Raw genomic sequence first — 27,379 nt, 5'->3', positions numbered from 1 at the left:
TGATGAAGGAGAAATGTACGAGAATGAGCCATACCAACAACAAGATTTTGATCAATTTTTTGATGTTGATTATGAAAATGTCCCAGTTGCAATAGAGGAGCATATGTCTGAATAGGAATTAAGCTCCTTAGTTCAATGCCAAATCAGTAGTAGTTTTTCATTCCGTTCCTTAGTTCTTATTGGTAATTTAGCTGCAATCTCCATTTATAAATCAGAAAATTGTCCCAAAAACCTTGCATTCTTTAATTTTTTTTTTCAGATCTTACCAAAATTTGCTGAATATCCTGGTGAGTATTTTTAACCCTGGATATGTTTTTGTTAATCAACTAGCTATGTGTGTGTTTCATCTACTTTTATTGCTTGCAGATATGCCGAAGCCCAAGCGTTACGAGAACGTACAGAACTCAGTTCACTCTGCATCTACTTCACGAGGTGCAGCACAATCTTCATCAACAACTGAATCAGAACCTTCACATTTTCATGATACACCATTACCTCATCAACTACTGAATCAGAATCTTCGTCAACAACGGCTAACTTCATTTCTTCAACCGTTACCGCGGCGGACTCCTTTAGTTCAGGATTCAGCACAACCAACTCCATCAGTTCAGACCACAACGCAGCCGATTCCATCAGGTCAAACCACAACACAGTCGATTCCATCAGGTCAAACCACAACGCAGCCGATTCCATCAGGTCAAACCACAACGCAGTCGATTCCATCAATTCAAACTGCGTCACAGTCGAAACCACCTAAAAATTCTAGTGGACGTGAGTCTATGTCACATTGGACGGTAGATGCAATTGGTAATTTCTGCTTCTTACTTCTTCTTTCTTCCTCCTCCGCCTTATTCTTATTCTTTCTTCTTTCTTCTTCTCGCTGTTGTGGGGGTGGGACTGGCAAAATTAGTTCTGCTGCAGATGGTTTAGCTTCCATGCTGTTGAAAATTGGACATTAGATGCGCAATCTTGAAGCTTCTTTAAATGAGCTTGTCTTCTGCTAAAGTTCTTGATGGTAAGAACAAATGATTGTGATTTCTGAATTTCGGGTTTTTATCATTTCAGATTCACAAGGAGCTATCAAAAAACTCAAACTGAAGAAAACGGACGTGTTCAATCTATCTAATGGAGAACGTATTGTGGTTGATTTTGACGACTTAGATTCTCCTATTGGCGAAGGACAAGGCATTCTTGCAGGTTTTTGTGGAATTTTAGCAAAAGACAGCTCCATATTTCCAGTTCACTTTGAAAAATGGTCGGATTTACCTGCAGCATACTTCAACAATTGCTTTGATCAATTTATAAAGGTATAGACTATAATGAGGCTTAATTTCCTCTTTTCTTCTATTTAATCATAACAAATGATTGTGATTTCTGAATTTCGGGTTTTTATCATTTCAGATTCACAAGGAGCTATCAAAAAACTCAAACTGAAGAAAACGGACGTGTTCAATCTATCTAATGGAGAACGTATTGTGGTTGATTTTGACGACTTAAATTCTCCTATTGGCGAAGGACAAGGCATTCTTGCAGGTTTTTGTGGAATTTTAGCAAAAGACAGCTCCATATTTCCAGTTCACTTTGAAAAATGGTCGGATTTACCTGCAGCATACTTCAACAATTGCTTTGATCAATTTATAAAGGTATAGGCTATAATGAGGCTTAATTTCCTCTTTTCTTCTATTTAATCATAACTAATCACCCGTGATTTGGTTAGGAATTGTTTGTGACATAGAAAACTGTTCACATATGCAAAAGCTAATATATTTAAGCGCTAAATAGTAGACGAAATGTGTGCTTTCTTATATTGGACAGCTCTTTCCTTACCTTAAATTTATGTCATTGGACTGTATATAATGCATATAATAGATAAGCTAACCATTTCTTTTATTCTTGCAGCCGCGATTTTGTTTTAGGACCAGCGAGTCAAATGCAAGGCGATATGCATATAGTTCGATGTGTAAGAAGTGGGGTGCAAGAAGGCTAAAGTTGTTTAATGCAATTGATGAACCACTTAAGAGCAGAGATCAGATAAGAGCTGAGGCAATTAATAAAGTTCCAGATGGGATTCCACGGGATCAATGGATTTCTTATGTTGATTACCGCCTTAAAGAAAAAACAAGGGTATTTATTTAAATGCTTCAATTGGTATGTTTAATTATATAGCTATTTGTTTATATATCTTAACTTTTGAGTATCTTTTTGTAAGGAAATGTGCAAAAGAAATGCTGAAATTCGGAAGACACAAACCATTTCACACATCGGTGGCTCCAAACCCAACTCCAGAAGAAGGGCTGAAATGGTGAATGTTTTTGCTTCATTTTGGATTACTTAGTGAAACTAGAATCTGTTCCTAGTTAGTTAAGTTATTGTGGCTTTGATTTTTCTATTTATAGATGGCTAATAGCGGATAAAATCCTGGACGAGGTCAACTTTATCTTGCTACTCATAGGAATGAAGATGGATCATATGTTAATGAGGCAGCAAAAGAGATATGTGTAAGTTTTTATGTAATTGTGGATTCAGTAAATTTCTTCAAATCATCTTCCAAGTGGATAGTTCTTACTGTAATCTATGTAGATATAGTTTGACATGATTCTTGACAATATGAGTCCATTTATGAGGACCTTGTCCAAAAATGAATACATTTACAAGGACCTTAATGATATTAGAGTTTGGAAAACTATCTGTTCTTGGTTTTAACCAGAATAGTTCCAAACTTTAGTTGAGTGTTAAAATGAGAAAATGTAGTAAGCTCGTACCAGAATGCTTGCAACCATCATTAGGTTAAATGTTAAGATAGGGAAAATGGTTGGCAAAGCCGTGAGTAGAAGTGAGGAATTTTTTCTTTTTGATCAAGTAGAAGTGAGGAATTATGATGCAATAAGAAGGTTTGGAAAAACAAGGCTAGGGAGTCTAAAATATCTGCTTTAATTTATTTTTATCTTGTCAACTAGTACTTGAGTTAATCGTGTGTGCTGTGTTTAGGAAAAAATTGAGCAATCCATGACTCAAAGCACCACAGATGAGTCCGAGATTTCGCCAAATGATGCCGTCGGAAAGGTACTAGGAAAAGAGCATTCTGGACGGGTAAGGTGCTTGGGATTAGGAGTCGTCCCAAGTAGAGCTTTTAAACAAACAAGACCCCGTTATAGTGATTTGAATGCTTCAAGTTACAATAATGGTTCATGTTCTTCGCAATGGCAAGAGAAGTACAATCAGATGTTGAGTGCTCACAACAAAAGCCAAGACAGCCTCAATTTTCTGATGAATGCTCACACTGAAATGATGAGCGTTTTCAAGATGTATATGATAAGGAAAGAAGGGAGAATACCTGAATAATTTGCTGGGATCTTTGTTTCTACTACTCCTCCTTCAACGGTAAGATTGTTAACTTTGAATTGTAACTTACTCACATCCTAGATTAATCTCAAACTATAATCCCTTCATTGTAGACTTGTTGGAACCTGAAGTAGTTCCTTCTATGTACCTTTTTCTGTTAAGATGATGATAATGTCAGTAGTTATGCTCTATTTTTATTGTCATTCTTCAAGAATGGATACCTAGGGAATCTGGATCTAGACAACAAATATAAAGGTACATTTTTTGATAGCCACTTTATTGATGGATGATACTCTGTGTCCCTTCAATAATAGGACAAAGATTTTGTTGGTATGGACATCCTTTTTATTGTTTTAGATGGTCTGAATTTTGGACAAGATTTGAAGGTTAAGTAGACACCGCATCGCCTCAGGAAATCAGCCAAAAAACTAGACCCATTATTCAACCCCATAATTTGATTTTCTTAATTAATTTCTCTTCACCTGTGAAAATTAACATGGACTGAAAATGGATAGTATATAGTTAAGGTTACAAAAGATTCAGAGGGGTTGTGTAGAAATTAGGAGGAAAGTTAAGATATACTATATATATTTGGGAACTTTGCAGAAGTTGGCAGAAGTTGAAAGGGAAATGAGCTTAATGAGGACAGTTGTGTCTCAAATATATGTAGTGTGTATTTGTCATGGAAGATTATAGATTATTGTAATGCCCTTATACTTTGTAAAATATCACTTGAATCAGTGCTAAGAAAATAATTCTCTCCTTTTATCAATGAATCAGGAGGACTGTCTGTTAGAGCTATTGATTCAAACATAAGTAGCATGAACAATTATATCTCTGATTATGAGGATTTGATCATTAGTTATTTTAAATTCTTTTTTGTAGCCAAGTGATGCAGCTAGTGGACACGCTTCACCCACGGACGTAAGAAGATCATTTGGTGGCAGTAATCGTAATGGCAACCAATGAAGTTCCGTGCAATTGTATTAGACAATTAGTATGGTAGTTGATTGAATAGACGTAGCAGATCCTTTATGATTAGTGGTCTGAGTGAATGTGTTTAATGTTAGTTTTTGAGACTAATGAGGATACTGATGTTGGAGTGAATGTGTTTAATATTAGGTTTGAGACTAATGATAATACTTGCTTTATGTTAATGTCAATATGGCTTAATAATGCATTGATGTTACTTGATTTTAGTAAACAATTTGAATAATAAATTGATGCTTCATTATATTAATATATTCTCAATCAGTTTTGGAGTAATAATTGTCCGAAAAAAAGGTATCAGAATAGCATTGCTAGCGATAGGTTGTAACCCCTGCTAAATAAATGAATTGTGGGGGTTTTAACCCCCAGAACATTTTTTAATAAAAAAATAAATAGCAATTGCGGAGGTCAGAACCGCCGCTACATACATCACACAACCGCCATAATTGTGTTGCAGTGCCCAGGAAAGCAACCTCAGCAAAATGTTTGCGGCGACCAGAATTGGGGGGGTTTTGTGGACCGCTGCTACAGCGTATAGCGGGGGTTGACAACCGCCGCAATGTGTGAATTTAACCCCCGCAAATGGAGCCTTTTTTTGTAGTGATGGAAGGACTAGCAAGAAATTGAGAAACCAAAAGAAGAAAAAAAAATAGTTTCTAAGTTAAGGTCTAATAAAATTACAATAGATGCAACTTATTACGAAATTCAAAACGAAAAAAGTGAAAGAAACTCAAATGAAAAAAACTCTACTAATATGAAACTCTAAAAAGCCTTGATATCTCTCTCACTTTAAAACAAGTACATATTAGCTCATCCTCTTAGAAAATAATCCAAACTAATAAAGTTGGGGGAATTTTCATGGACTGATTATTGGAAACACTATACAGACTTCATGGAAGCTAATACCTTTTTGTCTTTCTCGTTTTTGATTGCCTAATTCGGTGGGTTTTAGGGTTCTTTTTCTCTTTTGGAAGTTAATTTGTTTGGTTATTTGTTTTAAATTCAATTTTTGTATTCAAATAGGTTGAAATTATGAAGTGAGAGTCGATTTAATCACAAAATTTTATATTTTCTCAGTCCCAAATTATGTGGCATGATTTGAATTTTAAGAGTCAAACTTTTAATTTTTTACCGTAAATTCGGACAGGAAATCTTTAAGTTTTTTTGAATTAAAATTTACATATTTAGAAACTACTTAAAAAGTACTATAAGTCACAATTCAAAATATTAAAAGGCGCATGAAAAAATAGAGCTCAGAGTAAAACTCCTTTGGCTCTCAAAATCTGAAAGATGCCACATAAATTGGGACGGAGGAAGTATTAATTAAATTTTATTGGAACCCATAAACTTCAATTTCTGGATCCGCCCATGAGTATAGATCATTCAAATGTCCCAAAATTGGTTCTTTTAATCCCACAACCATCATTCTATTAGAACTAATAAATAGGCTTGTTTCTTAAAAATCATTTAAGCAATCTTGGAGTTTAGCATAATAAACAGTAAAAACTTTATTTCTTTTAAAATGGGAGGAAAAGGTAAAGATAATAAAGTTGCGAGGCAGGCAGCTTGTTTGTGTTTTACACTTTGCAAATTTGGAAAACGGAAAAAAGAAAAAAGAGAAACTTTGATATGCCAAATCTAATGTTTTGATAACATTCTCTATAAATTACCTATATTCCTCGACTTTAAAACATGACCAATGATCTCTGCTATCTCCTTTCTGGCTTATTGCCTGTTCTAATCTCTCGAAGCAACCTATAAATAATGTATATAATACCAACGTGTTTCATAATTATTTACATCTCTTTTTTTATTTAGTTATACCAAATTGAAGAGACAAGTGTTTCGTTAAGAAGACTTTGAATTTTCAGTTGCCTACCAGCCTTAGATATTTGATTAAAAAGAATTAAAAAGCAATGTAGTAGTAGTTAAGGGTGTACAAAGTAAATCGATAAACCGCATCAAACCGATAAATCGAGTCAAATCGAGAAAAAAATTCGACTAGTGGTTTGGTTTGACTTGGTTTGGTGTTGAAAAAAAAAACCCGACCATAATTGGTTTGGTTTGGTTTTAACTAAAAAAAGTCAAACCGAACCAAACCAACCCGACATTACATGTATTCAATTTTTAAAATATTTTATACATAAAAATATTTATTTGTAATGTAATTTATAAATATTTCTTAAATTTTTTCGTAGTTTTTTTATCTATTATCATATTATTCAAGCTTGAACTTAGAATTTTGAACGTCAATAAGTTTTATATCCTATGGATGTTAGTAACTCAAATAAAGTCCAAACCAAAACCAACTCAACACTAATGCTAACAAAAGAAATTCAATTTACCATTAGGAATGACAATAATGTTGGATATCTATTGTTTAGTTTTGCATAATTGATTTAGAGAGTGAAAATACATAACTTAAGTTTTTTTTCTCTGTCATGTAATTAATACTTATTTATCGTACTTATTTTAGCATGACTTAATATTTTTAGATTATGATCATTTTGTTTATGGCTTGTTAATTAGCAATATTTATTTGAACCGATTTTATTAGCTTTTGTTAAATATTTTAATACAATGTCATCACTCTTCTCACATTTTGTGTTATTTTCTTAAGAAACACCTTAATTATATAGTTGTACCTTACTAGGACTAAAGAAATATTTGAAGTAAAAGTTATATGTTTTGTATCAAGATTATTCCGAAAAAAAACCTGAAAAACCCGAAAAAACCGAATAACCCGAGAAAACCCGAGGTTGAAAAATCCGAATTTTATTGGTTTGGTTTGATGTATAAATTTAAAAACCCGACGTAATTGGTTTAGTTTGGTGTTTAAAAAATCCGAACTAGTAGTAGTAGTATAGTGTCCCACACTTAATTGTCAATTAGTATCATAAATATACTGTGTGGGTCAAAGCGCAACTCTTTTTTTCTGGAAAAAGCAACAACCAGGCTATATTACAGGTATGATCTCTTATGATCCGTCAATTATTAATTATACTAGACGGTTTATGCCCGTGGCAACATTTTAAATTATAGTGCATTTATGTGTATGTAATTGTCTTTAAATAGTGATTATATATATAGAGAGAGAGTATATGTTATGTTTAAAATATAATTAATATAACATTGTAGTTTGTGCTCCGTATTTAAAATTTTATTATATTAATGTTTTCTATGAATACAAAATCGGAAAATTTATTAATATTTTTTAAAAGAGAAGACTTGTTGTAGAAATTGATTTTCTATCTAAACGAAGAAATACTATTTTTTAATTTTTTAGTAAATATTCTCGGTTTAACTCATTTTACTTGTCATGTTGTCTTTTCTATTAAATTCTATCTAATTTCAAAATATAAATATTTTAAGTATATTTAGTGAACATAACAACTTGATTTTGTCAATATGGAATACTATGTTCAAAACACGATTAATATAACATTGTAGTTTGTGCTCCGTATTTAAAACTTTATTATATTAGTGTTTGCTACGAATACGCATGGTGTTTAATATGGGGCCCACATTTTTTTTAACATTGTTTGTTTTTTAAATATGGGATTCACTTTTTTTTTCAATATTGCTTGATTTTGTTAATATGGGGTTCACTTTTTTTTTCCAGTGAGTTTGGATGTGGTGGGTTCCACTTTTTTTTTTTTAATACTGGATGGTGTTTAATATGGGGCCCACAATGTGGGATTCATTTTTTTATATATATATATTGCTTGATTTTGTCAATATGGGATACTATGTTCAAAACACGATTAATATAACATTGTAATTTGTGCTCTGTATTTAAAATTTTATTATATTAGTGTTTGCTACGAATACACACGGTGTTTAATATGGGGCCCACGATTATTTTTTTTTAATATTGCTTGATTTTGTTAATACGGGATTCACTTTTTTTTTCCCCGTGAGTTGGATGTGGTGGGTTCCACTTTTTTTTTTTTTAATACTGGATGGTGTTTAATATGGGGCCCACATTTTTTTTAATATTAGTTGTTGTTTAATATATATAGGGCCAACAATTTTTTTTTACAATTTTTTTTAATGGGCCTGTTTAATATGGGGCCCAATTTTTTTATTTTTTTTTATATATACTATGTTCAAAACACGATTGATATAACATTGTAATTTGTGTTCCGTATCTAAAATTTTATTATATTAGTGTTTGTTAAGAATACAAAGTCTGCACTTTTTTTTTTTTGACATTGTTTATTTTTTTAATATGGGATTCATTTTATATATATATATATATATTGCTTGATTTTGTTAATATGGGATATTATGTTCAAAACACGATTAATGTAGCATTGTAGTTTGTGCTCCGTATTTAAAACTTTATTATATTAGTGTTTGCTACGAATACGCACTGTATTTAATATGGGGTCCACAATTTTTTTTAACATTGTTTGTTTTTTTAATATGAGATTCACTTTTTTTTTTAATATTACTTGATTTTATTAATATGGGGTTCATTTTTTTTTCCAGTGAGTTTGAATGTGGTGGGTTCCACCTTTTTTTTTAATATTGGATGGTGTTTAATATGGGCCCTACATTTTTTTTAATATTAGTTGTTGTTTAATATATATGGGGCCCACAATTTTTTTTTTACAATTTTGTTTTTATGGGGCCCAATTTTTTTTTTTATATGTACTATGTTCAAAACACGATTGATATAACATTATAATTTGTGCTCCGTATCTAAAACTTTATTATATTAGTGTTTGCTAAGAATACAAAGTCTGCACCTTTTTTTTTTATATGTTGCTTGATTTTGTTAATATGGGATACTATGTTCGTATTTATATGTACTATGTTCAAAACACGATTGATATAACATTGTAATTTGTGCTCCGTATCTAAAACTTTATTATATTAGTGTTTGCTAAGAATACAAAGTCTGCACCCTTTTTTTTTTTTTTATATGTTGCTTGATTTTGTCAATATGGGATACTATGTTCAAAATACGACTAATATAACATTGTAGTTTATGCTCCGTATTTAAAACTTTATTATATCAGTGTTTGCTACGAATACTCATGGTGTTTAATATGGGGCCCACTTTTTTAAAAAAAAATATTAGTTGTTGTTTAATATATATGGGATCCACAATTTTTTAGTTTATGCTCCGTATTTAAAACTTTATTATATTAGTATTTGCTACGAATACGCATAGTGTTTAATATGGGACCCACTTTTTTTTTTAAATATTAATTATTATTTAATATATATGGGATCCATAATTTTATTTTTTTTATAATTTTTTTTTATGACCAATTTAATATAGGGCCCAAAACCTTTTTTTTTTTTTATGGGCCCATCAACTACCACGAAGAGGGACGATCAAACTCCCTCTTCTAAGTAGTAGTAAAGTAAAGTAAAAATGTTGTTTAACAAGATATGATAGTCAATTTAATAATCACTTTTATCACGCGTTGAACTAAGCTTTGTGTTGAAAGGGAGTTATCTTCAAATATGTTGTCATCAATTAATCTCAGGCTAATGTAGTCACACAAACGTGAATTGACGTCATAAAAGAAAAAAAAATATTCTTTTGACTTCACAACGACCAATTTCTCCCCGAGTCATTAATTGCTAAACTGAAACTCCTTGAACTTTAAAAGTATGTTTTGGTTTTAACCAACTTATCGAGTGAATGTCTCAAAAAATTACTCAATTATGAAGAATTATGTAGTAAGATCATTCAATTTTATTTTATATTAATAAAATCACTCAACTTAAAATTTTTCTCGTATAAAATCACTCAACCACAATCATCACATATTAACAATCTGTTCTGAACTTGTAACGACATCAAAAATGTTGCTCTTGGCCTGGCTGAGTTGTGCAATAGCAAGTTTCGCCATGTCACTCTAGGCAGTGCACCCATCATTTGAAGCTGAGGCGGATCTAGGCTTTAAACTTTAAGGGTTCGACCTTTAAGGATTCTTAATTTGAATTCATATTTTAAAAGCTATAAGTTCATGTCTATTATTTATAGTAATTTTAATAAATTGTTACTCATAAATTATCGTGTCGAAAGTTAGGGGTTCAATTGAACCCCAACCTATCATGCTACATCCGTCACTGATTTGGAGGTAAATGTGTCTAATCACGCTTCTACTGTCTTTACTGTTAGCATGTATATGCATAAGACCACTTGATCTTGTACCAAATATTTTCCTCACATCCAGCTTGCCAGCTTGGGTATTTTAATAAGATCTGTAAATACAATATTCAATCGAATGATTAACAACTACATGACTAAATATTCATATGAAACAAAAAATTGAAGAAAGGAGTAAAGAATTACCCATTAGAGTGCTACCAATCTTCTCATACAAGTGGGTTGTTGATGAACTCTTGCTCTCAAGGTTTCGAAATACGGCCAAAGATGACAATTATGTCTCCAATGTCTTGCTTTTATAATTCCATAATTTTCTCAATAAAGAATGACAAAAATAACCTTCAGATTTTCAGATTTATGTTTCTGGTCACTCTTTGCGCTTCTAGCTAGTTTTTTTCATTTTCTTCAATTTAACTTTTTTGACTTATTTTTCAACCAAAACTCTTTTCCAACATATAAGACCATAATTATACAATAAAATTATAATAAGTGTACTATTTTTATCCATTAACACAATAAAAACTCCAGTAAATATCATGTAGAAAATGGTAAAGTACCAACTTATCACTATCACATCATAGACTCATAGTCGAATATGATATGGATATCACTTTTTATTTTCTTTCACCAATTAATTTTATAGTCTATTTTTCATTTTTATATCTTTTTTATAAGATATTTTTATTTTTATATATAAGAGACCTGAAGATAATACAAGAACTAATTTTTTATTCAGATCGTAAATGATTCAATATATCCATCTACGAAGGATTGGTGGGAAGATTAATTCTAAAATGTTGTTATTATATTTCCGATAATATGCATTTAACTCCTTTTACTACCTCTTTATTTAGACAAAATGTGGAGTATAGTACTAGATCACAAAGGCTAAATGTGGTATAAACTAGATTTCGGAGGTCATCAATTACTTGTCATAAATAGAATAAAAAATAAAATAAATTGTAAGTACGTTATAAGTAGGTGTTTGGACATGCGATTTTCATCTCATGAGATGAACCAAATCATTCAAAAAGGCATGATTTGGGATTCCAAATCATGATTTCAAAATTTTTAAATGTAAAGTTGTCCCATAAGTTTATGTTTTGTAAATAGATCCATAAGTTGGTATATATATCAACCATTTATATCAAATATTAATATTAAAAGATCTACAAGTTGATATTATATTTATAACGGAAAAGGTCCAAAAATACCCCTGAACTATTGAAAAAGGCTCATAAATACCCTCCTTCCACCTTTTGGTCTAAAAATACCCTTAAGGTTTGTTTTTGGCTCAAATATACCCCTCAAACTAACAAAGTTAAAGTTAACTCTTTTAAAAAGCCAAATGGCATTTTGTGATTGGACACATATATTATTTAATTTAAAAATTAAAAAATATGAACAAAACTGATTTTTTTTTTGCATTTCGTGAATTAATCAACGAATTTTTTTTTTTTTTTTTGCATTTCGTGAATAAAAAAATGAAATAGGAAATTATAATTTTTTTTTGCATTTCGTGTATTGAAAAATGAAATAGGATAAAAAAATTAATTTTGTTCATATAAAAACAAAATTGGAAAATATATTTTGTCCAATTTTCCAATTTCGTTTTTATATGAACGAAAAAAAAAGAAATTATCCTATTTCGTTTTTATATGAACGAAATTTTTTTTTATCCTATTTCGTTTTTTAATACACGAAATGCAAAAAAAATTATAATTTCCTATTTCGTTTTTTTATTCACGAAATGCAAAAAAAACATATTTCGTTGATTAATTCACGAAATGCAAAAAAAAAAAAAACAGTTTCGTTCATATTTTTAAATTTTTTAGTTTTTAATTTTTAAGTTTCCACACAATTTTTTTTAAAACAAATATGTAAATTACGGAATTTTATTATTGGCAATTTTTTTTTTTAAATCTGGAATTTTAAATTACTGGAAATTTATTATTGGCAATTTTTTTTTAAAATTTGGATTTTTTTTTAAATTACGGAATTTTATTATTGACCAATTACAAATTGCCATTTGTCTTTTTAAAAGAGTTAATTTTAACTTGTTAGTTTGAGGGGTATATTTGAGCCAAAAACAAACCTTAAGGGTATTTTTAGACCTAAAAGGTGGATGGAAGGGTATTTTTAGACCAAAAGGTGGAAGAAGGGTATTTATGAGTCTTTTTCAATAGTTCAGGGGTATTTTTGGACCTTTTCCGTATTTATAATAAATTTACTCTTACCAACCATGTGAGACGATTATATTAAAGAGTAGTTACACTACAACTCATGTTCAATGTTTCATTTTATTGAACTAAAGTTTGATCAATTGATGTTGTATTTTTCAGAAAGGCCTTCTAGTAGTGTATTAATTTTGTTATAAACTGTGACTTGCTCATTTGGTAAGATTGTATAAGAATTGGGAAAGTTTTTATGGTTTTCACAACTTGTGGGATTTTAATGTCTATAAAAAAAATACAACTTAAGAAATTCAAATTGCATGTCCAAACAAAACTTCAACTTCAAATCATCATGATTTCAAATTATGTGCTCCTAAATTAAAGCTATAGAGCCAAATTGCCAACACAAAATAAAAGTATAATATTAAGTTATTAAGTAAAAAATATTGACTCAATAATAATATTACATAATAATAGAGTATTATATTATGTTTAAAACGTTTATTGTATAATTATAATAATGTATTGTTCTGTCTACCCAATCTATGTGACATTGTTTGATTGTGTGTTGATTGTGGAATTTAAGAACGAAAAGAAAAATTTTAAATTTGTATTCTAAAATAAATTCTAAAAATGATTACAAAATTAAATTATTCCTAAACATAGATAAATAAGTTTATCCTAATAAAAAGTTATCACAAAGGAATTATTTGGGAAAGTTCCTTCTTCCTTGCTGAATTTCCAAACGTGGCCAAAATGATGGCTTTTTGTTGGTTACATCCCCAGCCGCGTAAGCTTCTTTATTAAACTCCGATTTTGTCCATTTCTCAGTCCAAGTCACCGTCAAACCCCCCTTACCCCACCCCGTTTTCACCCCACTCACCCCATACCCAGAAACTTCCTTAACAACGCACGCGTCCCTGCACACGTTTCCTTTTACTCATATGACCGTGTCTGCAACGTATATATATATCACACCTCCATTTCCATTCTGCTCCAATTCCTTCTTTTTTGTGTTCACATTCTTTAATTCTCTCAATTCAAAAACTTTCACACCTCAAATTCAATATACTTTTCAGATATATAATGGAAATTTCTTCTTTCCCATTTCCCACCCAAGAAGATTATACTTCCCAAAATTTCTTCACTTTTTTTCAAGATTTTGACTTGCCTGACACTACTATTGCTCCTCCTCCTCCAACTACTGCTACTTTTGCTTCTCAACCACTTCCCAAGAAGCCAAGAACTGATGATTTTGATTTCAATCCAGTTGTTGAAGATATACTGAGCAAATTCTTGGGATTTGACAACCAAGAAGAAGAGAAAACAATTAACCCAAAAATGGATCAGTCATTTGCAAATCAATCCGATTTTTACTTTTCGAATCAAGAAATGGAAGCCCCAAAGCCAGTGGTGGGTAATAACAACAAAAGGGGTCGTCAAAATTCAACTGAATTCATCTCAAGTGAAGAGGATACTAATTCTCAGCCACCACAACAAAGGAGATTATGGGTTAAAGACAGGTCTAAAGCATGGTGGGAACATTGCAATAGTCCTGATTTCCCTGAAGAAGAGTTTAAAAAAGCGTTTAGAATGAGCAAAGCAACATTTGATATGATATGTGATGAATTGGAATCAGTAGTGACAAAAAAAGACACAATGCTACGTCAAGCAATTCCAGTTCGTCAACGGGTTGCCGTGTGCATTTGGAGATTAGCTACAGGTGAACCACTTCGTGAAGTTTCAAAGCGTTTTGGTCTTGGCATATCAACGTGTCACAAGCTTGTTCTTGAAGTTTGCACTGCTATTAAAGGTGTGCTCATGCCTAAATTTGTTCAATGGCCTAATGATAACAAGATGAATGAAATCAAACAGGAATTTCAGATGTTATCTGGGATGCCAAATGTTGGTGGATCAATTTACACAACACATGTTCCAATTATTGCACCAAAGGTAAGTGTAGCTGCTTATTTCAACAAAAGGCATACAGAGAGGAATCAAAAGACTTCATATTCTGTTACAGTTCAAGGTGTTGTTGATCCTAAAGGGATTTTTACTGACGTTTGTATCGGTTGGCCTGGTTCAATGTCTGATGACAAAGTCTTGGAAAAATCAGCTCTTTTTCAAAGAGCAAATAGGGGGTTGTTGAAAGATGTTTATGTTGTTGGAAATTCGGGTTTTCCATTAATGGATTGGGTTTTGGCTCCTTATACTCGACAAAATCTTACTTGGACTCAACATTCTTTTAATGAGAAAGTTGGAGACATTCAAAAGGTTGCTAAAGAAGCGTTTATGCGAATGAAAGCAAGGTGGAGTTGCTTGCAGAAGAGAACAGAAGTGAAACTTCAAGATTTGCCTGTTGTTCTTGGGGCTTGTTGTGTATTGCACAATATTTGTGAGATGAGAGGTGAAGAATTAAGCCAAGATTTAAGGTTTGATTTGTTTGATGATGAAATGGTACCAGAAAATATAGTCAGATCAATGAATGCTGTGAAGGCTAGGGATCAGATTGCTCACAAGCTCTTACACCATAACCATGCTGGCACCAATTTCCTATAGTAACAAATAGTACTTATGTTTTTAACTTTGCCAAAATTTTGTATCCTGTTTCAAGGATTGGCTCAAGTTTTTTTCTATAGCGGGCAGGGGGTGATTTTTTTGTATGGCATTTGATGTCATGTTATAGAATAAGTACAATACTGTAAACTCTTATAGAAGATTTGATTTACTAAAGGATTGGATACCGACATGTATTGGGTGTACTTTCTGACAGAAGTGATGCAAAATTTTTGATATCAAATTAAACTTGAATTGTTGTTACATTATTTATGAGTTTTGCTTCTTCTGTTTATAATTCTGAATCAAAGAGAAACTTGAGAGACTTGCACGGTTCAGGGCTTTACTCTAATCTGTACTTCATCATAATCTCCGGACATTTTTTTATTAATGAACTTCTACACCCTAATAGTCAATTACCTCACTAATAAATAATAATTCATGTAGATAGGATAGTGGATACTTGTTTCACAGGAAGGAACTAGTTTTAACAAAAGCATTTCCTTTAATTTGTGTAACTATCCGTTTGGTTGTTATAGTCCTTCCGTCACTTTCGCCCCTCTTCTGAGCTTGGTTAGCTCACTTTTGACCCGAGGGGACCGTTGACACGCTTCCCGAGGTGTCTAGATTCGATTCGAGCGACTTTTTGTGAAATTTGGGCTTTAAGCGAAAAAGAGTTGACTCAAAGTTGACTTTTGGGTAAACGGACATTTTTCGAAAATCCGTCGATTCCAAGAGGTCCGGATGGTCGTTTAGAACTTGTGTGTATATCTGGTTCGATTCCCAATGCACTCGGATACATTTTGGGACTTGGGTTGGGAAGTTGGAATTGAGGTATCGGGGGTTGACTCGGTCAACGAGACCTCCGTTGGGAATTCCCAAGCCACGAGCGCATTCGTAGCGTGTTTTTATGTGTGTATGTGTATGTGGTTTGTGAGCAGATGGTCTCGAGAATTAATCGGAAATTCAAGTTGAAGTGTGAAACTTGGGGAAGTTTCTGGTGTTTGGTGCTCGCTTTGGCGGCACTAGCACCGCGGTAGCGGTACCGCTGAAGTGGTCACCCTGCCACTGGAGTGGTCCTTGCCAATTGGGCATGACCGTTGTAGCGGTCATGGTACCGCCGGAGCGGCACCGCTGGAGTGGTATTAGTGTCGCGGAATCGGGTGACGGGTAGTTAGTTCATTAAATGAAATGTTAAAAGCCCTTAGTCTATCATTTAATACCATTCCGAAATTTGAGCGCTTAGGAACTATTCTTGGGGATTATTGGTTAAAGTTCTTGGTGGTAAGTCCTCCTAACCTTCTTGCTAATTCATTAATCCTAATCATCTTAGAACCCCTTTTCCTTGTTAGTTCATTAGTAATGGAAGATTAAAAGTGGGGTTTGATGGATTTTCTATCTAGGCTTATTAATGATGAAATTGATTGAATTTATGCTAGATTATGATGTATCTAAGGTTGTTAATCATATATCTGTCATTATTAGTGTTGAATTCTTGAATCTAAGAGTTAGGGTTTCTACCCAAAATTGGAAGTTTTGCTTGAATTTCGAAATTGGGTGAATCCTTGAGTTAATTTAGCAATTAGTTGATGAGTTTTGATCACCTAGCGTTTAATTTGATATTTTAGCCCCAAATTTCTCATTTTGACCTTGTGGGCCTCGTTTCCCCAAATTCTAGGGTTGGGTTTTGACCTAAATTGAATGATAACAATATAGGTATCGATCTTCATGATTTTTAATCTAGATTTCGAATATGTCTAGACTTTCTTGATCTTAAGACTCAGCAGAAGGGGAAAGCGAAGGAGTGATTGTTGATGTTTTGCTGTTCGGCCATCCAGGTAGGTTATGACTTACCCTTGGTGAGACTTCGTGTAGTGAAACATATATTTAGATTATATTGTCGGAGAAAGCATGTAAACCTTCGGGTATGAAGTTGGGCTGGATATTGTATTAGGTTGGGCCCTGTTGTGTGATTAGGGCTAGCTACCCCGTTGTGATTGATTTGTTCTATTGTTGTGGGCTTGATGCTGCGTAGTGATAGTAGATGTTGGAGACTATTGAGATATTTTGTTCATGATATTGTGGCGCCTCCCTTGTTGGCATTAATTATGAGGATAGTGTTCTAAATGACTCGCGTAGTCTTTCATGATATTGTTGGCGTACCCATGCTTGGTACTTGTGATTATTGATCTGATTATTCATGTTGACTCATACATCGTACGCATTCACATCTCTCATGATATATTGTTGATACATTGTTAATTCTTGATAAAATATTGTGATGAGCTGAGCTCAGTTTGCATGAGAGGGATGTAAGTAGTCCGATATCCGATGGTTGTCCCGAAATCGTGAATTGTGTGCGAGTGATGTGAGTAGTCTGATGTCCGATGGTTATCCCGGAATCGTGAATTGTGTGGAGTGATGTGAGAGTTCGATGACTGTCTCGGAATCGTGGATTGAGTGAGTACATGGACTTCGCGGGTCCCCTATGGGTTGTGTTACCGGGACGTCGATACTTCCGTCCGGAGTAAATGTGTACATAACATTGCATTGGCATTCTTACATCATTGCATTGCACTGCATTTTGGCTTATATTGTGATGATCTGGTGATTTACTTGTGTTGTTGATTTCGGATTGGACATATTGAGACTTGGCACATTTGGGTTTAGATGCTTCAACCTAGGTGATGACGGATACTTGGTTATGATCAGTGTTTCACTTATACTTGTTGATTTATCTGTCTATCCTGCTTTATTGTCTGAATTATGTTAGCTATACTTAGTCGGCCGGTGATACCTACCAGTACTGTCGTTTTGTACTGACCTGCACTTGCTGCATTCTTTTATGAATGCAAAGTTCCAAGTTGGATCTGCTTCCATCTCCCGTGGCTAGTTTCCAGGGTGAGCACGAGACGTTCGCTACGTTGAAGAATCCTCTTATTATGTCTTACTTTTTTCATTCTGAGACATATACAGACTTGATGTATTATTATATTTCAGATTTGTATATTTTCATTTAGATGCTCTTGTATGGATTAGACCAGACCCTGGGTGTATTTCTTATTTTCGCACTTTCTTCTATATTATTATCGTAAGACTTACGTGAATTATTTTCTTCTGCTAAATTGATTTATTTATTCCTTTATTATCGTTGGGTTGAGAGTTCGCTTACCGAGGTGGGAAAGATAAGTGGCCGCACGACTTAGCCAAAATGGGTCGCGACAGTTTGACCATCAAGGCTTAAACTGGTGTGACCCTAAAGTTTCATTTCCCATTTCGCTCTGCTTCAATTTAAGGCATTAAAATGGATACTCAAACTTATTGTTAAGAGGTTATTAAATACTATCTTTTTGTAATAAAATGTCACACTTAAATAAACCTAAGTATCATAGAAGCAATATTATGTCCCCTGTCCTTTATTTTTTCCTACCTACTTTATGTGGTACTTAAGCAAGTAAGCTTTCTCGTTATAAACAATAGTTAAGAGTGTCCATATTGGTGATATTAATCTCATTTTTAAATGTACAAAGCACTTAACTGGCTACAAAAACAAAAAGAAAAAAAGATAACATGGTCCTAGCCAGAAAAAACCAATACAAGAGGTGTGTTTTGTTGGATTAAAATTCTATAATAGGGACCACTGTTCTGTTTAGAACTTGGCCGGTGGACACTGTTAGCGGAATTAAGAAAGGCAAGCATTTAGGTTGACTCGCTTCAGATTAATGTTAGTATAGTGTTCTCACCAACAGTTATGTTTGACTGCACACAGCATTGTTGAAAACACTATGCAATAATAAGGTATTTAACATGTAAACTATTAATTGGTCAACATGTCAGATTTTTCTTCCTTTTTTCCTCTAATTAAGCTAGAAATGCATTTTCTCAGCATGGTGGCATAACATTGTATTGTTTGGTCTTTATATGAAAACAGTATTATTGACTTATATCATCCCTAGAAGCTGGTAGTTTGTGGAAAAGAAATTGTTCTTTAAACTTGAAACTAGGTAACAAGTTGAAGGAGATAAATCTCTTTTCCATTTAGGTTCTTCTTTCCTATTTCTTAATCCAGACAATTATATGAGAATTTGGTTCATGTTTTCTTCGTATGTCCTCCCTAATTTCCGATCAGGTTAGGATAAGAGGGTCACTTAATTGAATTCTATGCACCACTGTTTTTCAGATGTCATCCTTAATGATAAGCGGATTCAAGATTTAAACTTTGCGGATTCAATCTCTTGCGATTTTTAATATTGAACCCGTTATATTTTAAAGTTATGGGTTTATGCATACCATTTATTACTACAATTTTATTTACACATAAATTTTCGTTCCATATCGAAAGTTATGAGTTTCAAATGAATCCGCATGGACAATGGTACATCCGCCCTGTTGCAAATGTCATGATGATACATCAGCTAGGGATGTACATCAAACCGACAATCCGAGTCAAACCGAGAAAAAAACCCGATTAGTGGTTTGGTTTGACTTGGTTTGGGCATGTGAAGAGGAGAGACATAGATGCCCCAGTGCGGAGGTGTGAGAGATTGGCCATGGATGGTTTCAGACGAGGTAGGGGTAGGCCGAAAAAGTATTAGGGGGAGGTAATTAGACACGACATGGCGCAGTTACAGCTTACCGAGGACATGACCTTAGATAGGAGGATTTGGAGGACCCGGATTAGGGTAGAAGGCTAGTAGATAGTCTCGTTATCCTTTCTTATTAGTAGTCGCATTATCGCAGTATAATTTCTTGTGCTCTAATTTCTGCTATTATCTGTTATTTCCTGTGCTTTGATTATCTTGTGTTATCTGTGTCGCTTGCGTTATTTCATTTCCATATCGCTTTGAATCTCTTAGCCTTATCTGACCTCTTTTTATGCTTTTTTTATTGAGCTGAGGGTCTTTCGGAAACAGTCGTCCTACCTTGGTAGGAGTAAGGTCTGCGTACACTCTACCCTCTCCAGACCCCACGTTGTGGGATTTCACTGGTTTGTTGTTGTTGTGGTTTGGTATTGAAAAGAAAAACGAAAAAGGGCCAAAATTACCCCTGAACTTTGGGAAATAGTTCATCTATACCCTTCGTTATACTTTAGGGTCAATTATACCCTTACCGTTATACTATGGGGTCAATTATACCCTTATGTCTAGCAGCTGCCACGTGACATCATCCCAGCCCTTCAAAATTATTTTCCCCTCAAATAGTTTTTTACCCACTAAAATAACTCAACCCGACCCGAATTTTTTTAGGGGAAAATAATTTTGAAGGGCTGGGATGATGCCACGTGGCAGCTGTTAGACATAAGGGTATAATTGACCCCATAGTATAACGGTAAGGGTATAATTAGCCCTAAAGTATAACGAAGGGTATGGATGAACTATTTCCCAAAGTTCAGGGGTAATTTTGGCCCTTTTCAAAAAAAAAAATCCCGGCTTTGATTTGGTTTTAATTAAAAAAGGTCAAACCGAACCAAACCAACCTGACATTACGTATATACAATTTTTAAAAATATTTTATACATAAAAACATTTATTAGTAATGTAATTTATAAATAGTTCTTAAATTTTTTATAGTTTTTGTCTTTTCATAAATATTTCAAGCTTGGACTTAAAAAATGAATGGTCCAAGAAATTTTATAGCCCATAGATGTTAATAATTCAAATAAAGCTCAAATCAATACTAATGCTAATAAAAGAAATTCAATTCTAACACTAGGGATAACGATAATGTTGGATATCTATTAATCTTAGTTTTGCATTGATTTTTAGACAGTGAAATACATAATTTGATTTATTTGTTAATATTTAGTCATGTAATTAATACTTATTAGCCGTATTTATTTTAGCATGACTTAGTACCTTTAGATTTTGATCATTTTCATTATGGCTTAGTGATTTCATTATTTTTTTTGTTGAATATTTTTGTGCAATGTCATCACCCATCTTATATTTTGTGTTAGTTTCCTAAGTAGATACTTGTATCTTACTAGGACTAAAGTAATATTTGAAACACAAGTTATATGTTTTGTATGAAGATTTTACTCGAAAAAAATGAAAAAACCCTAGAAACTCGAAGTTGAAAAGCCCAACTTTTATTGGTTTGGTTTGGTGATTTAAAACCCTGATACAATTGGTTTGGTTTGATATTTGAAAAACCCGAACTAACCCGATCCATGTACACCCCTAACTGCAACTAGTCTTGTCTGCTTTTTTCTTTGTTGGAGAAGATGTAATCAAGGGCGGATTTAGACCATTGTATGGGAGTTCCCGAGAACCCTATAAATTCACGCGGATCTAGTATTTGTATTGAGAAATCTAGTAATATATAAGAAATACAATTTGAGAATCCACTAACAAAAAGTGTTGTTGGTGTAGGTTCCGAGAAGGAACCCTTTAAGCTTTGCTTCCTTCTTGGTCAAGCGTTTGAATTTCCTTGGTCACCATGTAGGTCTCTTTTTAAAAAAAATTAAAATAGATGAAAATTCATAGATTTTAAATTCTGAATTCGCCGATCGATATGTAATTGGGGTCAAAGTCGACTGAACCGGATCATCCAATAGGATTATGTCACAATGTGTCCCACTCTCACATAGTTAGAAGGATTATAGCCGTCGAAGTGATTGCCTCTTTTTTCTTCCTCAAAAGTCAAATTAGTCGTAGTATTTGCGGATTGATGGAAGCCGACTACAAAGGACATTACACGAGAAATTCCTTGTACGGACTAACTGGCATCTTCTCTTTAAGTAAAAACGAACTGAAATGAGAAGGAACGCGTCCCCGCACACGCTTCCTTTTACTGTTTGACCGTGTCTGCCACATATATAATAATCACACCTCCACTTTCATTCTCTCCAATTCATTCTTCTTTGTGTTCACATTTTTTCAATTCAAATACTTTCACAACTCAATTCAATCATATTTAATGGAAATTTCTTCTTTCCCATTTCCCACCCCGGAAGATTATCCTTCCCCAAATTTCTTCACCTTTTTTCAAGATTTTGACTTACCTGATACTAATACCACTACTCCTGCTGCTGCTACTACTAATTTAGCTTCTCAACCACTTCCCAAGAAGCCAAGAACTGATGATTTTGATTTTGATTTCGATTTCAACCCTGTTGTTGAAGATATCTTGAGCAAATTCTTGGGATTTGACAACCAACAAGAAGAGAAAATTAACCCAAAAATGGATCAGCCATTTGCAAATCAATCTGTTTTTGACTTTTCGAATCAAGAAATGGAAACTGCTGAGCCATTGGTGGTTAATAACAACAAAAGGGGTCGTCAAAATTCAACTGAATTTATCTCAACTGAAGAGGAGTCTAATTCTCAGCCACCACAACAAAGGAGATTATGGGTAAAAGACAGGTCAAAAGCATGGTGGGAACATTGCAATAGTCCTGATTTCCCCGAAGAAGAGTTTAAAAAAGCGTTTAGAATGAGCAAAGCAACATTTGATATGATATGTGAAGAATTGGAATCTGTTGTGACTAAAAAAGACACAATGTTACGTCAAGCAATTCCAGTTCGTCAACGTGTTGCTGTTTGCATTTGGAGATTAGCTACAGGTGAACCACTTCGTGAAGTTTCAAAGCGTTTTGGTCTTGGCATATCAACGTGTCACAAGCTTGTTCTTGAAGTTTGCACTGCTATTAAAGGTGTACTCATGCCTAAATTAGTTCAATGGCCAAATGACAACAAGATGAATGAAATCAAACAGGAATTTCAGATGTTATCTGGGATGCCAAATGTTGGTGGATCAATTTACACTACACATGTTCCAATTATTGCACCAAAGGTAAGTGTAGCTGCTTATTTCAACAAAAGGCATACAGAGAGGAATCAAAAGACTTCATATTCTGTTACAGTTCAAGGTGTTGTTGATCCTAAAGGGATTTTTACTGACGTTTGTATCGGTTGGCCTGGTTCAATGTCTGATGACAAAGTCTTGGAAAAATCAGCTCTTTCTCAGCGAGCAAATAGGGAGTTGTTAAAGGATGTTTTTGTTGTTGGAAACTCAGGGTTTCCATTAATGGATTGGGTTTTAGCTCCTTACACAAGACAAAATCTTACTTGGACTCAACACGCTTTTAATGAGAAAGTTGGAGACATTCAAAAGGTTGCTAAAGAAGCGTTTATGCGAATGAAAGCAAGGTGGAGTTGCTTGCAGAAGAGAACAGAAGTGAAACTTCAAGATTTGCCTGTGGTACTTGGGGCTTGTTGCGTATTGCACAATATTTGTGAGATGAGAGGTGAAGAATTAAGTCAAGAATTAAGGTTTGATTTGTTTGATGATGAAATGGTTCCAGAAAATATAGTCAGATCAATGAATGCTGTGAAGGCTAGGGATCAGATTGCTCACAGGCTCTTACACTATAACCATGCTGGCACCAATTTCCTATAGTAACAAATACTATGTTTTTAAACTTATGCCAAAATTTTGTGTCCTGTTTCAAGGATTGGCTCAGTTTTTTTTCTATTGGGGGCAGGGGGTGATTTTTTTGTATGGCATTTGATGTCATGTTATAGAATAAGTACAAAACTGTAACTCTTGTTGAAGATTTACTGTAATTTACTAAAGGATTGGTTACCGACATGTTTTGGATGTACTTCTGACAGAAGTGATGCAAAATTTTAGATATCAAATGGAAACTTCAATTGTTGTTACATCATCCATGTTTTGCTTCTCTTTTGAATAATAATTCTAAACTACAGAGGAACTTGAGAGTTTAGCAGAAGTGATTAGTCTATGCCGTTCAAGGCTTTACTCTATCTGTACTTCGTGATAGTATGCGGACATTTTTTATTAAAACTTTTAGACCCTAATAGTCAATTATCTCACTAATAAATAATAACTCATGTAGATAAGATAGTGGATACTTGCTTCACAGGCAGGCACTAGTCTTAACAAAAGCATTTCCTTTAATTTGACCATCAACACTTAGACTGGTGTGACCCTAAAGTTTCATTTCCATTTCCCTCTGCTTCAATTTAAGGCATTAAAATGGATACTCAAAACTTTTTGTTAAGAAGTTATTAAATACTATTTTTTGTAATAAAAAGTCACACTTAATTTTTCTACCGACTTTATGTGATACTTAAGCAAAGTTGAGTAACTTTTTTCATTACAAACAATAGTTAATTTATGAAAATTTTGTAATACTTAAGTAAAGTTAATTAATCTTTTGTTACTGATAAAGTGACTTAGGCTAAATGAAATATAAGTTGAGCGTCCATCCATGAAACTGATCTCATTTTTAAATGTAACAAAGTTCTTAACTGGCTATAAAAAGAAAAGAAAAAAAACAAAGATAACACAGTCCCAGGCTCCTAGCCAGAAAAAAACAAAACAAGAGGTGTGTTTTGTTGGATTAAAATACTATAATAGGGACCACTGTTTTGTCGAGAACTTGGCCGGTGGACACTGTTAGCTGAAATAAGAAAGGCAAGCATTTAGGTTGACTCACTTCATATTATTGTTATGGTAGTACTAGCAAATTATACCTGTTGATGCACGGGGCCTAACATGATTAATTTAGTTACTCACTTTAGTTAGTCTTTATGGTTTGTATATTTTGTAAAGGGTACCGTGATTCTCTTTAGTTAGTCTTCATATTATATTTCTTTTCCTCTTATTTTCCCCTTTAATTTCTCAATTATTGTTAGAATTTGTCTTATTTTGGTTATGCCCGCCTCTTTTTATATTTAGTAAGTTGAAAATTCAAATATCCTACGTGTCAAGTTTATAATCACAAGATTCAAAGGATATTTTATTATATTATACACGTTTTTAATTTAGAACTACAAGATTTAAAAGTCTATATTTATTTCTTAAACTCCATCACTTTAATTAGGCAATCTTTAAGGTTTGTATTTTGTAAATAACTTTTAAAAACATTCTAATTGTTTTTATATATAGCAACATATACAAAATGTATTTTATGTACCATCACTTTAGTTATAGTTAAAAAATGATGGAATTAAGTCTTTGAGATGGAAAGAGTCGGACTTTTTTCTCATTGTCATGACAATGAAAGTTGTTCATAGATGTGAAAAAGAAAATTAGTAAGAATATGAGGGAAAATTAATATTTTGATTCTAGTTTTTTTTTTCTTTTAAATTCTTTAATATCTTACATGTATACCGACAGGTTGATATCCATATCAATTAACTAATTGTTCAGATCCAAACATAAGAACCATTGTTGTATATATTGGATTTTTTAAAAGCAAAACTAATAAAATATTTTTATTAAATTAATTAAAAAATATGTTAACAAGGGGCAAATTAGTTACATTATAGTTTTTTATATTAACAATTATAGATAAAAATAATTGTTACAAAGAAATCAAAATTAAGGTTTAATTAATTTTATCTTGATTTTGTAAATGAACAAGTAATTTGGACATATATTTTTAGTAATGTGGCCAAGTAAAATTGAAGTGCATACGTGTATACATGAGAAGAGAATAAATATTCAGTATCATGACATATGTCCACGTGAGATAAAAAAAGTAGTTTAGTAATGTGGTCAAGTAATATGGGACGGAGGGAGTACTTCATTTATTAATTATTAAAGAACGTGAAAAGTCAAAAGTGAATAAGTAAAAGGACACGGAGGAAATAAATGTGTTGGAGAATTAAAATTGAAGTGCATACATGTATACATGAGAAAATAATAAATATTCAGTAGTCAAGTAATATGGAACGGAGAGGGTAAGATGAGAACGATTTAATTAATTTTATCTTGGTTTTGTAAATGAACAAGTAAGTTGGACATATATTTTTAGTAATGTGGCCAAGTAATATGGGACGGAAGGTGTACTTCATTTATTAATTCTTAAAGAACGTGAAAAGTCAAAAGTGAATAAGTAAAAGGACACAGAGGAAATAAATGTGTTCGAGAATTAAAATTGAAGTGCATACGTGTATACATGAGAAGAGAATAAATATTCAGTACGATGACATATGTCCACATGAGATAAAGAAGTAGTTGGTTAAAGTGCACAATTTATATAACTTTTGATACAAGTATTCATTGTTGTGTTAAAGTATACAATTTATATAGCTTCCGGTACAAGTATTGAATGCTGCGTTAGTCCTCTTAAGACACTTATATCGTTGATGTGTTAAAGTGTACAATTTATATAACTTCCGATACAATTATTGAATTGTGCGTTAGTCCTCTTAAGACACTTACATATAATAAAAATAAAAATATTGTTCTCAAATAGGACAGGCACAGGATGATAGCTGCTAGCAAGTAGCAACCAACAATTTGTTGGCTGCATGCCTCGTTGAAAATACTCTCCGCTTTTCCGCTATTATGAGGTACTCTCTCTCCTAAAAAAACTGTCATTTTTTTTAATCTGTTTTAAAAAAATTGTTCTCTCTTTATATTTAGAAACAGTTTAACTTTATCAGATAATTTACAGCCACATAAATATCTAAAATTTATTTTAGATCACATATTTCAAAAGCCTTCTTTTATTTCTTAAATTTTGTGTCAAGTAAAATAAGACAATCTTTTTGGAACGGATGAAGTATTTAATATGTAAACTACTAATTGGTCAACATGTCAGATTTTTCTTCCCTTTTCCTCTAATTACGCAAGAAAATGCATTTTCTCAGCATTGTGACATAACATTGTATTGTTTGGTCTTTAATGGAGACTGTATTATTGTCTTATATTACTACTTATTAGAAGCATGAGTTGGGGCCATCTTCGTCGTCTGTTGATGGACCCCATTAAAAAACAAATTGGGCCCCATATTAAACAGGCCCTAAAAAAAAATTATAAAAGAAAAATTTAAAAATTGTGGATCCCATATATATTAAACAACAACTAATATTTTAAAAATAATTGTGGGCCCCATATTAAACACCAACCAGTATTATAAAAAAAAGTGAAACCCACCACATCCAAACTCACGGGAAAAAAAAAGTGGACCCCATATTAACAAAATCAAGCAATATTAAAAAAAAAAGTGAATCCTATATTAAAAAAAATAATGTTAAAAAAAAAAATTATGGGCCCATATTAAACATCAACCAGTATTAAAAAAAAAAAAAAAGTGAAACCCACCACATCCAAAAAAAAAAATTGTGGACCCCATATATATTAAACAACTAATATTTAAAAAAATTGTGGGCCCCATATTAAACACCAATCAGTATTAAAAAAAAAA

At 32.8% G+C, this 27,379-nt stretch overlaps 3 protein-coding genes across 3 annotated transcripts; all 3 read left to right on the top strand.

Annotated features, from left to right (window-relative positions):
• The first annotated feature begins 368 nt into the window (after positions 1–368).
• On the top strand, positions 369–1,649 carry LOC132619738 (uncharacterized). Its single transcript, XM_060334552.1, has 3 exons — positions 369–807; positions 1,066–1,197; positions 1,402–1,649. The coding sequence occupies exons 1-3, from the start codon at positions 369–371 to the stop codon at positions 1,647–1,649; spliced, it is 819 nt and encodes a 272-aa protein (XP_060190535.1).
• Positions 1,650–13,631: 11,982 nt separating this feature from the next.
• LOC132617168 (protein ALP1-like) lies at positions 13,632–15,464 on the top strand. The gene has a single exon (XM_060332115.1). It carries the CDS (start codon positions 13,726–13,728, stop codon positions 15,196–15,198), a length of 1,473 nt encoding a protein of 490 aa, XP_060188098.1. The 5' UTR covers positions 13,632–13,725; the 3' UTR covers positions 15,199–15,464.
• A 6,579-nt stretch (positions 15,465–22,043) lies between these two features.
• LOC132617790 (protein ALP1-like) lies at positions 22,044–23,858 on the top strand. The gene has a single exon (XM_060332865.1). It carries the CDS (start codon positions 22,114–22,116, stop codon positions 23,593–23,595), a length of 1,482 nt encoding a protein of 493 aa, XP_060188848.1. The 5' UTR covers positions 22,044–22,113; the 3' UTR covers positions 23,596–23,858.
• The last annotated feature ends 3,521 nt before the right edge of the window (positions 23,859–27,379 follow it).

Source organism: Lycium barbarum, chromosome 11, assembly GCF_019175385.1.
Source record: "Lycium barbarum isolate Lr01 chromosome 11, ASM1917538v2, whole genome shotgun sequence".
NCBI lineage: Eukaryota > Viridiplantae > Streptophyta > Magnoliopsida > Solanales > Solanaceae > Lycium > Lycium barbarum.
This window is presented reverse-complemented; position numbering and strand designations above follow the sequence as displayed.

Coding starts and splice junctions, on each gene's coding strand:
- LOC132619738 (XM_060334552.1), top strand. CDS start 369: ATGCCGAAGCCCAAGCGTTACGAGAACGTACAGAACTCAGTTCACTCT. Junction 808..1,065: donor TTGGACGGTAGATGCAATTG/GTAATTTCTGCT, acceptor TTATCATTTCAG/ATTCACAAGGAGCTATCAAA. Junction 1,198..1,401: donor AGGACAAGGCATTCTTGCAG/GTTTTTGTGGAA, acceptor TTATCATTTCAG/ATTCACAAGGAGCTATCAAA.
- LOC132617168 (XM_060332115.1), top strand. CDS start 13,726: ATGGAAATTTCTTCTTTCCCATTTCCCACCCAAGAAGATTATACTTCC.
- LOC132617790 (XM_060332865.1), top strand. CDS start 22,114: ATGGAAATTTCTTCTTTCCCATTTCCCACCCCGGAAGATTATCCTTCC.